Source organism: Alnus glutinosa, chromosome 7 (genome assembly GCF_958979055.1).
Source record: "Alnus glutinosa chromosome 7, dhAlnGlut1.1, whole genome shotgun sequence".
In the NCBI taxonomy this organism is placed as follows: Eukaryota; Viridiplantae; Streptophyta; class Magnoliopsida; order Fagales; family Betulaceae; genus Alnus; species Alnus glutinosa.
Genome location: NC_084892.1, coordinates 27,138,065 through 27,151,755, shown reverse-complemented (window position 1 = coordinate 27,151,755; position 13,691 = coordinate 27,138,065). Strand labels below are relative to the sequence as shown.

Genomic DNA, 13,691 nt, shown 5'->3' with positions numbered 1-13,691 from the left:
AACATGAATGTATTTTAATGGGCAAGATTATCTTACAAATCCATTGATCTGTTAAAGTCAAAGACAATGAGAACTAAATAAAAGAGTTACAAAAAACAACATATTTCCTTATATCATTGATTATATTCTCCTCATGGAATCATGGTCTCATGGACCTCATCGTATAACACTATGTCTATAAGAGTTAGTAAGACTATAACAGTATTCAATATCACAACAGATTCATTGGATCATCTTGTTTGTCGCGACTGATTCATCAAGTTCCCTAGAATTGCCAATACATGTTGTGCAGCCATAACCAACAATATGAAAGCCTAGCTTGTTCAAGTAGTTTTGCAAAACACTATAAATACACACGAGAAAAAAGACTATGGGTTAAATAAGTTGAATTGAGTTGTTTAATGATCAGGTAATCAAAAGACAAATTGGGCATACCTCTAAAATCTGAATGTTCAGCAATCTCAACATAGGCTACACAGCCTACACCTACACAACAACAAAATCTTTCCATTAGATTAAATTTCGCAAAACTTTTGATCAATTTTGACCTCTATTCCACTAATCAGGATTCAGCATCAAAATCCAGGAACATTTTATAGCCTATAGGCATTTCAATCAGACTCATCAAAGGATTAGTATTATAGTAACCTACTATTTACTAACCTTCTATCAGGACTCAGGTTATCGACTTGGAAATTGGGATCCAAATCTCTTGTAGTTGTAGAGAATCACAGCGGGAGACTAGGAGTCCTCAAGCCTCAAGACTCAAGAGATCAACTCATCAACATGAAGTGATATACGCTCACGGACTCACTGTTCTCCTTCACTGAGTTTGGTTTCTATCAATAAAAAAATAAAAAAATAAAAAAACACACACACACATAACCTTAAAGTGGGCATGGTTGATATTTGATAACTTGTTAACCACAAGAACAAGAAGAAAATGCGAAAATGGCCCAAAAGGGGAAGATAGAATAAAAACCTGGGAGAGCCGGAGGGCGGCAGAGAGGAACTGACTACCAAGTATTGAGGAAGGAGAGCCCAGGCACCCAGCGATGGTGTCGTGACTCGTGGGCCTCGTGGCGATTTGTTCTTCTAGTTTTCTTGATTTCTCTCTGGAATGTCACTCTTAGAACTCTCAATCTTGGAGTCTTGGTGCAGACGGCAGATGGGTAGGGGGGTGTGCAATCGTGTAGGGGGTTGTCCTTAATTGCAGACATGTAGGCTTCACAGGCTTGTGATTTATGACTTGTGAGCTTAGACAGTAAAAAAAATAAAAAATAAAAAATAAATAAAAAATTGGATATTTGGTTAGAAGCTAACAGTACAAAATCAGGAATATTTTTGGCTTTTCAAAATAAGAGAGGGGTCAAAACATTAAAAAAAAAAAAACAAAAAAAACAAAAAAAAAAAAAAAAAACAAAAATGGAAGGACAAATTTATAAATTTACAAATTTTAAAGAGAATTTTAAAATTTTTGGGACAACATTCGCCCCTAGCATGCATGTGGGTCGGCCCCTGATTGAAGACAAAAAAGCGTTGCTGTCGATTGCTGCGTAACTTCTCATTTGATGCAGTACGTAGCTCTATTGCTGCATAACTTCTCTTTTAGTACAGTAACAACAATGGCTTCATTTAATGCAGTAGCATTAATAGTCTCAATAGTCAGCCACGCGTTTTATTCAAATCCAGTCCAGTTCAAGAACTCGAGCGACCGGCGAATTGTCATATCCTTCTCCACCGCGTTCGCTTTTGCTGTAATCACCGAGCGTGGGGCAGGCGCCAATTAATGGCCTCCGTTTCACAATCTCTCCCACAAAACAGCTTCCTGGGAACGCTCCAGGCCCTTTATCTTGGCCTATACGAAACCGCCCTGGGCCCTCTTCCCTCCTTAGCCGAAACTAGAAAGGCTTGACTTTCTGATATATGGTAGGAAAAAAAAAAAAAAAATTACAAACGCGGTAACGGGTGTTTCTTCACTCTTTCCAGGATGGCAGGAACCATTTTCTATCATTCTTCTTTTCACTTTCCCCAGAGTTTTCTCTCCATGAAACCTGTCCGTCTAAATGACGCTTCACACCTTTCCTTTTGTGAATGTAATTTCGATCTTAAGTTCCAAAGCTATCATTGCATTTTAAGAGATACTAAAACTATTATTTGCCGGCGCGGTATCCAATTACTAGATATGATTCCTATACATTTCTGAATACTCTACTAGTTCTAGCAGTACTTCAGGCAGTAGCAGAACCAAGTAATTTTACTTTGGAAGTGTTTTGGTTACCAACAACAGCGAGGTCTACACTATTGGCTTTGGGATGTCTTCCCAACTACAGTACTTTACATCACTGTCGCCTCTATACCATGTATTACGCTGCCTAGGATATTCTTTCTTTATTATCCTGGAACCACTTTTTTCCTGGTCCGTTGCAACTCTAGAATGGGCTGGTGAAGTAGCAGAGTACACGCTGTGGTCGAGAATGACATACTTAACAGATGTCTGGAGCCTTGACACTACGTTTGCTGCTGCAATTGTAAATGTGTGTAATGGTGTAGAGACCGTAATGCCTATGGGCATGGCGTTCCTTGTAGATGTTTTCTTGGGTCACCATCGCATGCTCGAGTACTCCAGTATTATGTATAGCTTTGTAAGTTTTCAAATCTTCCCTCATGCTTTCGCGGGTGACAAATCAGAAGATTTACTAATTATTTGATTTTACTGTAGGGGATGATGTTCTTGTTTTTTTCCGCACTATTTTCTGGATGTTATGAATCTGATGATCAAGACAGGCCAGATTGCATGATTGGTAATATCCCAATTGTTGTGTTCTACATATCATCACTCTTCACAGCCATTGGGGTATCTGGTCATAAGGTATCCTTGAGTTGTGTCCTAGAGCAAGCAAAATCAATCCAAACAGAAAGTGATCAACACGAGCTAGAAAGGAAAAAGCCAGGAAAATTTGGACGCTTCTTTAGGATATCTACACGCTTCTTCGCTAAGGCTTTTCTCATCCCTGCAGTGCTTTCATATATGCCATGGCTTTTCCAATTTTGGATAGCAGCAACAGGGATGGTAGTAGCAAGTGGTCTGTTCATGATGAGGTTCTCACGCTTATACAAATATGCTAATTCTATTAAACTACAGGGGAGTTCTCTGATCACCACTATTTCTAGAGTCTTTGTAGCCTCTACTTCCAAGAAGTTTTGTACCCTCCCACCGGATGATCAACTCCATGAAAATCCACGTAGTTCTCACTATGTGCCTCACACCAAGGGCCTCAGGTTCGATCTCTTGAAACTTGATCAGTCGAATTAAGGGTGAAAATGCAGTACAGCTATTAGCAAATATCTGTATCTACATAATGTGGGTTCACAATTGCTGTTATTATCTGCTATCAGCATATACAGTAATTTCCATTAAATGCTGATACAGTAATTTCCATTAAATTTATATGCAAGCTTAAATAATATGGTTATTACTATGTGCAAGCTTAAATATATTAATATTTCACTTATTACATAATTTTCGATTATCAATCTTATCTAGCATAATAGCAAGGTAAATGCTTATAAAGCACACAAAAAACTCATAACTTTTCAATGTGGGACAAAGAGTAATTAAAAAAATAGAGGGAATGTTGAAACATCCAAATTGGAGGGAAACTTAAATTTTCATGAAATAATTTTCAACAAATCCAAACACAAGAATCAATTCAGCAATAATTTAGGTCAACATTTATTATCAAGTGCGCTGTAGTGCTGTACGCATATTACATACAATGATTTTCCCAACTTTGTAATGCAGATTCCTTGACAGGGCTGCCATTGTAGTCCCAACCCAACCCGTAGAGCAACAAGAACAAAATAGATGGAAACTTTGCTGTGTAACAGAAGTAGAGGAAGCAAAAATCTTTGTACGCATGATACCTTTGTGGATTTCGTTTACCATGTGTGGGCTCGTGTCATCGGTAGGAGACACTTTTTTTATAGATCAAGCATCCAATTTGGATCAAAATGACCTTTCTTTTTTGCTACGAATCTTCCAGCAAATTGCAGAATCCATGTTCGCAATAGTCACTACGAAGTTAATTAAAAAGGGATCAAGAAAATATGCAGCCGCAATTGGAAACATAGCAGCAACGATAATTTCTATACTTTGTTGTATCACGGCTGCTAAAGTGGAGACCAGGAGGCTGGAGGTGATCAAAAGCCATGGGTTAATTGACAAACCTGATGAGCAAATCCCAATGAGCATGTTCTGGCTTCTTCCACAGTTTCTCCTTCTTGGTGCCCTTGATGGAATCTCTCATAACCTTCTTAGTGATTTCAGCATTGCTTGTTTCTTCAACGGTGAAGTTCCTGACTCCATAAGCTCCTACTTGCGAATTTTCAGCAATAGCGTATTTGGAATTGGAATTTGGGGTGGGGTCCTTTCAGTTTACATAGTGCGTAAGGTCAAACCAAGTTGGTTTCGGAACACACCGAATGGAAGTCGTTTGGATAACTACTATTGGACACTGACAATTTTCAGTTGCATAAATCTTGTCTACTCCATCTTGGTGGCATTTTGGTACCGCTATCGACACTCGGCAATTGAAAAGATTGGAACACCAGAGTCTCAATTATCTGCCCGCATTGAAAATGATATGCAATGCGATGTTGCTGTTGTTGTGGTATAGGGAAAGTTATGCGTTTGTGAATCATAATTTTATAATATGGTCTTTGATTATGCTTTGAACTTGTAGAACCTATAGCATGGTGCATGTGGTTTAATGTTAGGTTTTTGGTGGAGAATATATTATTGTACACATTTAGAATTATTAGGCCCTTATCATTTAATATATGACTTTCTATTTGCCATCCAAAAATGTTAGTTTTCACAATTTTAGTCACCCTAAATTTACAATTCGATCTCTTAATTCTTGCAATTACATATTATATTAGATGAGGGTTTCGAGGGAGTAGATCTGCTCCATCCTCCTCTCTATTTCCCTTTCTACTCCCCGCTCCTACCCTCCCCCTCCCATTTTGTTTTTTTTTTTTTTTTTGTAGGTTTTCTCTAACCAGATCAGCAATTTTGGCATCTCCGCTATGCATGCGTCAATCTACCTCCATGCTGTGTCGTTCATCTCATCCATGTCCCTGCTGTTATTTGCTTATTGTGTTTTTGCTTTGAATAAGAGTTTTCTTCTATTTAGATTTGCCCTCATGCGCGATCTATGAGATGAAGGTTAGTCACGTGTGAGTAGGGCTGTCAATTTTGACACGACCCGACAATCCGACACGACACGAAATTAGCGAGCTTGAGTCTACCTTAAACGGGTTGACCCGTTTTTAACTCGGTCTGGCGGGTCGGATGGGGTGACCCGCCAGACACGATTAACTTTTTTTTTTTAGAAAGAAAGAAAAAGGCGGGGGGGGGGGGGGGGGGGGGGGGGGGAACTTCTTTTCTTTTTCAGTTTTTCCTTCAGCGTCGCGCCGCCCTTCTCTCGACACTCTCTCTCTCAGTCTTTCTTGTCTCTACTCGGCGCTCGCTGCCGAAATCGCAACGCTCTCCCTGTCTCTCTGCTGTTGCTGCTGCTGCTGCTCTCTCTCTCTCTCTCTTCCGCCGATGTCGCATCCGACCGGAGTGGCTCATTGGATCTATAATGACGGCGATTCCTAGCTTGTTTTGGTCTCACTCCTCGACACCTCCAATCAGGCCAACCAGCTGGACGAGAACGCAAGGGTCAATACCAAGAATTAATTAATCATTGCTTTTCTTTGAGGCCTTTTAACTAGTGATGTCTTTATTTTTTTGATTTCTGATTTCAGAAATTCTACCTCGATGGGAACCCACAACAACAACAAGAACAACAACAAGGTGGTAGACAGAGATAGAGAGAGGGCCAGAGCCATGTAATGAACTAGCTTCTTTTATCTTTTCTGATGTAGAATTGTAATAGGAATACACGAAAGTCTAAACGATGCGTTACAAGCAGAATAAGACGATGTGTTTCTACTTTAAGCCAATTGTCACGCACTAGGTTTCTCAAGAGACTTTTGTCAATAGCTTCCATCCCATCACTTCACTTCCACACGTCTACACTCTGCTCAAAGCTATGTCTTCGCATTTCTCAATGTCAGATCATTCAAAGTTTCAAACCTTCCTCAACGTACACTTTCTAATTTCTATCTTCTTTCTTCCCCAGCTTCTCTCTTCTCTGCTTCAACCTTCTTCTTCAGCTTCTTTCTTCGTTCGAACCCTTACAAGTCGGAGCGAGAGAGGCAGCCAGCAAAGTGGCAGCAACATCTTCAATGGATTCGACCAGGAGTTTCTGGAGGACTCTTTCAATATTGAGAACGAGTTAGCGAGGAAGTTACAGAGCCGAGATGATCGGAGTCAAACGTGTTTCACGGGTCGTGTCAGGTGACCCATGAAAATTACCATGTCGTGTCGTGTCTGAAGCTCTAACCCGTTAACATAAACGGGTCGTGTTTGGGTCTACCTTAAACGGGTCGTGGGTCCCCATGGGTCGACCCGCAGACCCGTTTTGCCAGTCCTAGGTGTCAGGAGTTTTCTCTCATGGCCTGTATAGTTCAATGTGAGGGGTTATCTCTCACGGCCGGTTTAAATAAATTTTTCTATGATATTTGATTACCCTTGTCTTAAATCAAGTCTACTCGAAGCAGATTTAATCTTTAACTATTTTTGTACATGGGTTAGCGGAAAATGAAAGTCATAGATAGCACTTTATTGTAAGAATTTTATTTATATCTATGACTATGTAACCTCATAGTATGTGACAATGATTTTGCAGAAATTTATGTTTTGTGATGTAAGAGTTTTATACTCGTGGTTTTTGATTAATGAAATACTTAGATCTTTTGTTAAATAAAATAAATAAATAAATAAATGAGGGTTTCAATTGAGATGAGTGAAAGATTTAATTTTTTTTGTGTTGTTTCAATTTTGTGGGTACAAGTAGGGCTAGAGTTGGATAACTCGATTGCGAAATAAGCATTTTCACATTTCGCATCGCCACGGTTGTTAAAGTTGGAAATTTCACCGACTTTTTCCACCAATGTGTATTTTCATCACCGACATGTCGATTAAGGTGGCGGTCGGTAATTTAAGTGGAATGCTTATATTCATCTCAAAACGACGCCATTTTAAATGATAAATAAATAATAATTCAAAACGACGTCTATTAACAGCGAATCATCGCCTTCACTCCAGTTCCATAGGGTAACGAGCTTTAAGTCAACCAATGGAGTTGTTGACCCAATAAGGTTCAACTATTGGGTCAACAACTCTCACTCTCTCTCTCCCAGAAATTGTCCTCTTACTGCTAACACGATGTACTTACGCCTGCACTTGTCTTTCCAGGCAACATCTTCTATGACTTCTTTTATTTCATTTTTCGGTTGGGGTTGATTGAAGCCATTGACCAACGAAGAGTTCACTGCAGTTTTGGTTGGGGTTGTTTGAAGTAGATAAGTCGGTAGTCAAGTTGAACTTCTGTGTAACGCCGAAACAAGTGTCTCCACTTGCTACACCGTAGACAGAATCACAGACCGGGGTGGAATTTGGCTTCATGAACTCAACTGCTTATTCCAACATCAAAAACAAAAATACTAAAGAATATTAGTAATCAGCTATGTAAACAATCTACCGTTTTAACACTCAGAAAAAAAACCTAGAAAAGAGGAAGAGTCACTAAGACAAGAGCTAGGTAAGTAAGCAAGAAGGAGAAAGACGCAAAGGCGAGGCAAGGGGAACAAAATTTAATTATGGTTTTAAATTTAAGGTAAATGTGTATAAATCATTGAATAAACGAGTCTTTTATGTTCACTCCCTGAATTTTTAAAAATTGATTTTAACTGCTTCGCTTTGTCGTGAATTTGAAATGGGTCATTCTAAATATTTTTTGTTCAATAAAGTAACGCCCATTAATCCATGTCATCATTTTTTGCTACATCATATTAAAACTATTAATTAATTAATTATTAATAAAGTAACGGCTACTAACAAATGCTGGCGTGGGTTAACCAGTGTTGCTTTATTGGACGAAAAACACATGGAATGACTCATTTAAAATTCGCGACAAAACTAAATAGTTAAAATTATTTTTAAAAATTTTAAAAAGTAATAGCAAAATGCATGTTTACTCATGAATTTATTACTATATATATTTACCTTCAAATATATAAATATAACTTGTAATTTATTTTTTCACATCTAATATTAATTTATTGAGTTACTCTCGACAAACAAAAACAAAATAAAGTGATGGAAAATAATAATATTGTAATGCAATGGTAATTTAGTGGTGAAATGAGAAAACAAATGACCAAAACTTACCACCAAAAATTCGACTTTCAGCCAGGGAGAAGATGAGGAGAAGCTAGAGAGAGCAAGAGAGCCAAGTTAAGAATCACGGCTTTTGCAATATTGGTGGATTTAGCCATGTTTTTCTTCCCTTTTTCTAATACATATATGGGTTTTGGTCACTACAGAAGCCTCCTATATATTTTTAGTAGACAAATCAGTGAAACTAGGCACACACAAGAGGTCGGCTTTTCTTTGTGCTCGCACCAAACAATATTGTACGTTGCTGATAATCTTCCGGAGAAAAATGTTTCTTCGAGGCAACAACAATTGGAGCTTTTAGAGTTATTGTGGTTAGCTGATTTTGGTGTTTGCTTGCAGTCAGATAAACTCGATTACGAGAGAATGTGATCCAATCATGGTTGCCATTGCTTAATTGCTGTGTGAAAGTGTACCTTCAGTCTCTGGTTTTGCTCACCATCAGCAACTTCTTCTGTATCTTTGTCAACATCAATTACGTACATCAGTGTTAGGCAAGAAAGAACATGATAATTGAGATATTTTTGTTTCTTATATTCTAAGATTAAAAAAGAAAAAAAAAAAAAAAAAAAAAAAAAAAAAAAAAAAAACAATATCAAATGTATCTAGGATCCAAAATCCCCCTCCCCAACATTTTGTGTTTTCTAAGGATCTATTTCTTCGGCTATCAATGGAAATGAAAATACTCAAAAAATAGTGGGGGACCACGTTACCCACTACAAAAATCGCTGCAGTTTGACACGTGTCTACAGTACCCGTTACTGTAGACACGCGTCAAATTTGACACGTGTCACAAGTGACACGTGTCAAATTGTGCAAGCGTCAAAAATGGACACGCGTATGAAATACACGTGTCCAATTGGACACGTGTATTTTATACGCGTGTGCAAGTGGACACGAGTATAAAATACTCGTGTCAAACTGGACACGTGTCTTATTACACGTGTCCATTTGGACACGAGTATAAAATACTCGTGTCGAACTGGACACGTGTAATAAGACACGTGTCCAGTTTGACACGAGTATTTTATACTCGTGTCCACTTGCACACGTGTATTAAGACACGTGTCCAGTTTGACACGAGTATTTTATACTCGTGTCCACTTGCACACGTGTATTTTTACACGTGGCAAATTGGTATTTTTTGCCAAAATAAACATTAAAAAAAAAATCAGTGTTGTATTAATTTTTTAAAATTAAAAAAAAAAATTAAACTCATTATCTTATTAATCATACAAATCTTTGAAAATACGGTGTACATAACTTATACACATAAAATTAAGTTTGAAAAGTATATGCTATATGTAAATTTTATATTTGAAATTTATACTTTTTAGGTTCTTTATTTATATGTATATAGTATACTATATTGTACTATATACATAATTAACCAAATTTGGTGCTATATATCTAATTAAACCAAATAGTTCAAATTAGGGTTCAGTTTTGTACACCATCTACGTTTAGAAACAAAAAAAAAAAATTTAAACATAACAAAGTTAAAAAACCTATAATTAATACTATATATATAGATATGCATGCATGTAAACGGTTTAGAAATTATATACAGTAACCTTTTTATTTATGGCTATATATAGTAATTGCAATTATTTTTAGAATTCTGCGCTACATAATGAATTAAATACTTATAGTTTAGTCCCTCATATAGTACATATATACATTTAGGGTTTATGGCTATATATAGTACATACCCTTAGGGTTAGGGTTTATAGCTATATATAGTATATACACTTAGGGCTAGGGTTTATACCTATATATAGTATATATACTTAGGATTATGGTTTATCGATATATATAGTATATACACTTACGGTTTGGGTTTTAGGGTTTATAGGTATATATAATATATACACTTAGGGCTATGAATTATAATTTAATTGATTTTACGTTTAATGAATAATAATGTCAATATATTTTTCACGTTTCATTATTGTACACTTTTAAATATATATATATATATATATATTAAATCATGAGCAGTTCAAAATTAAATAAAACCGATATATATAGTATATACACTTAAACTTATGATTTATAGCTATATATAGTATACATACTTAGGGTTAGGGTTTATCGCTATATATAGTATATACACTTAGGGTTAGGGTTTATAGCTATATATAGTATATACTTAGGGTTAAGGTTTATCGCTATATATAGTATATACACTTAGGGTTAGGGTTTTATGTTGTATAGGTATATATAATATATACACTTAAAGCTATGGGTTATGATTTAATTGATTTTACATTTTATGAATAATAATGTCAATATATTTTTCATGTGTTATTATTGTATACTTTTAAATATATATATTAAATCACGAGGATTAGGGTTAGGGTTTATGACTATATACAATACGTACCATTAATTAGGATTGTAGTTTATAGCTATATATAGTCTATGCACTTAGGGTTAGAGTTTAATTTTATGGTTAGGTTTTAGTTTTTATTTTTTATTTAGCTATATGTACGGTATATACATTTCAGGCTGCATGGGTTTATATTTTTTTTTTATGTGGTTAAATTATATATATATATATATATATATATATATTTTTATGCATGCAAATACATTTCGGGACGTGTATTTAAATACACGTCCCGGATTGGACACGTGTACTCAGTACACGTGCCCAAACCCTATAACAAAACAAAAACCCTAACCCTAACCCTAAACCATTTTTTTAAAAAATATCCCCTAACACCCTAACCCTAAACACGGAACAATAAACCCTTTTTATAAAAAGAAGAAATACCCTAAACCCGTATTTGTTTTTGTTTTTTAAATAAAGAACATTCAACTCTTAAAACAAAACAAAAACTGTATCCCAAAACTTTATATCCTAAAATCATAACCATAAAACCAACACAATAATAAACCCTTAAATAAACTCTGAATCGTACACGTTCTTAAAAAAAAACCCTTACCCTAAACCCCAAACCTTAAATCCTAAACCCTAAAAAATAAAAAATTCCTACACTTTCAAACCCTAAAAACCCTAACCCTAAACCCTAAAAACAAAAGTCCTAACCTTAAACCCTAAACCCTAAACCCTAAACCCCAAAAATATCGTACACTTTCTAAAAAAAGAAACCCTAACACTAAAAACAAAATTCAAAAACCTTAAACCTTAAACCCTATACCCTAAAAAAACAAAATATCATATACTTTCAAAAAAAAGAAACCCTAACAGTAAAACAAAATTCCTAACCTTAAACCCTAAACCCTAAACCCTAAACCCTTAAACAAAAATATCCTACACTTTGTTAAATTTTTTTTCCTAACACTAAAAACAAAAATCATAAACTTAAACCCTAAACCCTAAGAAAGTAAAACCCTAAACCCTAAACCCTAATCCTATATCCTTAAAAAAAAATAAAAAAAATAAAAAAAATAAAAAAAATCCTACAATTTCTAAAACCAAACCCTAACCTTAAACCATAACGAACCCTAAACCCTAAACCCTAAGAAAAAAAAAACCTACACTTTCTAAAAAAAGAAACCCTAACACTAAAAACTAAAATCCTAACCTTAAACCCTAAACCATAAACCCTTAAACAAAAATATCCTAGAGTTTCTAAAAAAAAAATTCGTAACACTAAAAACAAAAATCCTAACCTTAAACCCTAAACCCTAACAATTTTTTACGTTGTTAAATTATATATATATATATATATATATAATTATTTTTTTTTTAATTACATACAATTTCTACAATGGGGGACGTGTATTTTACTTACACGTCTCCCGCGCGCCGCCATTTTAAAATTCAAAATAATATATAGTACATATACTTAGGGTTATGGTAGTATAGTATATATACTTATACTTAGTGTCATGATTTAAATTTAGGGTTTATATTTAGTTTTAATTTATAGTTTATGTTTTAGTTTTAGGTCTTAGGGTTTAGCAATGTGTACATGCAGTACATGCAGTGCATACACGTTATGGGTTGCATGGGTTTATATAAAATATATATAATATATTAAATATATATATATAATATATTAAAAAAAATAAAAAAAATGACATTTGGAGACGTGTATTTACATACACGTCCCCAATTGGGCACGTGTACTACGTACACGTGTCCAATTGATTGGCCAGGTACTGCGCGGGAGTTCTCCCGCGCGCCACCTGGCCAATCTTAGGATATAAATTATATTTAAATTATATATTATTCAAATTATATACTTTTTAAATATATTTTAAATTTTAAATTTTATATTTAATTTATATAAAAGAAATGGGTAGCTTCCAGAGGAAGCTACCCATTTCTTACGTAATTCTCTCTCTCTCTCTCACTCTATCTCTCACTCTCTCTCTCTCTCTCTCCGTCGAGCTCTGGCCGGCGACGACAGCCCATTCCGGTGCTCTCTGCCGGCGACCCTCCCTCTCTCTCGCTCTCCCTAGCTCTCTCACCTCCCGTTCCGGCCGGCCAGTACTGTCCGGTACCGGCCCTCTCTCTCTCTCTCTCTCTCTCTCTAGCTCTCTCTCTCTCTCAGCTCTCGCCACTGTCCCCCGCCACTGCACAGCCCTCGCGTCCGTTCAAGGTATTCCCTCCACTTCCGGCCTCTCACTCTCACTCATCTTCTCAATCTCTCTCTCTCTCTCTCTCTCTCTCTCGGTTTACAGTGCATATCTAACATTTTGAGCTTTAATTTTTTTTTTTTTTTTTCTGTCAAAAATTCCAGGTACACGTACAAGCTTGCACTACAAAAATCACTGTGAGTTATTTTTATTTTTGTTTTGAATTTTTTGCTATAAGTTTGTATATTTTATTAATTTTTTTTGTGATATTTGTATAATTTTTTTCATTGTCTAGTTTGTGGAAATATGGAATATATACTTGTAGATTTTTTATTACTGATTTTTTATTACTGAATCATTGTCTAGTTGGTGGAAATATGGAAAATATGGAATATGGAAATATGGAATTTATTGGTGATTATATTTAATTTTTTTTTTAAAAAAACTCTTGATGTGAGGATATTTGAGATATATTTTAGTGTGCTACTATGGATTTAATGTGCTATTGTGAATTTTGGTATTTTTATGAAGTGGCAAAAAGAAAAAATATCCGCTATCATCTTAATTTTATAAAAATATGATCGTGAGCAATAATGGCAAAGTAAAATTAAAATACAAAATTATAATCAACATATTGTGCTATGAATATATATAAATTGTGGGGAAAATAAATTGTGCTACTAATATATATAAATTGTGGTATTTTCGGGAAAAAAAAAACAAAAAAACAAATATTCCACTGTCCACCATTTACAATCATATTCGTAAAAAAAACCTTAAAACAAAC

At 35.4% G+C, this 13,691-nt stretch overlaps 1 protein-coding gene across 1 annotated transcript; it reads left to right on the top strand.

Annotated features, from left to right (window-relative positions):
- The first annotated feature begins 2,477 nt into the window (after positions 1 to 2,477).
- On the top strand, positions 2,478 to 4,679 carry LOC133873393 (protein NRT1/ PTR FAMILY 5.5-like). The gene is made up of 5 exons (XM_062311105.1): positions 2,478 to 2,645; positions 2,723 to 2,872; positions 3,146 to 3,282; positions 3,806 to 3,914; positions 4,047 to 4,679. Exons 1-5 carry the CDS (start codon positions 2,478 to 2,480, stop codon positions 4,677 to 4,679), a joined length of 1,197 nt encoding a protein of 398 aa, XP_062167089.1.
- Positions 4,680 to 13,691: the final 9,012 nt, after the last annotated feature.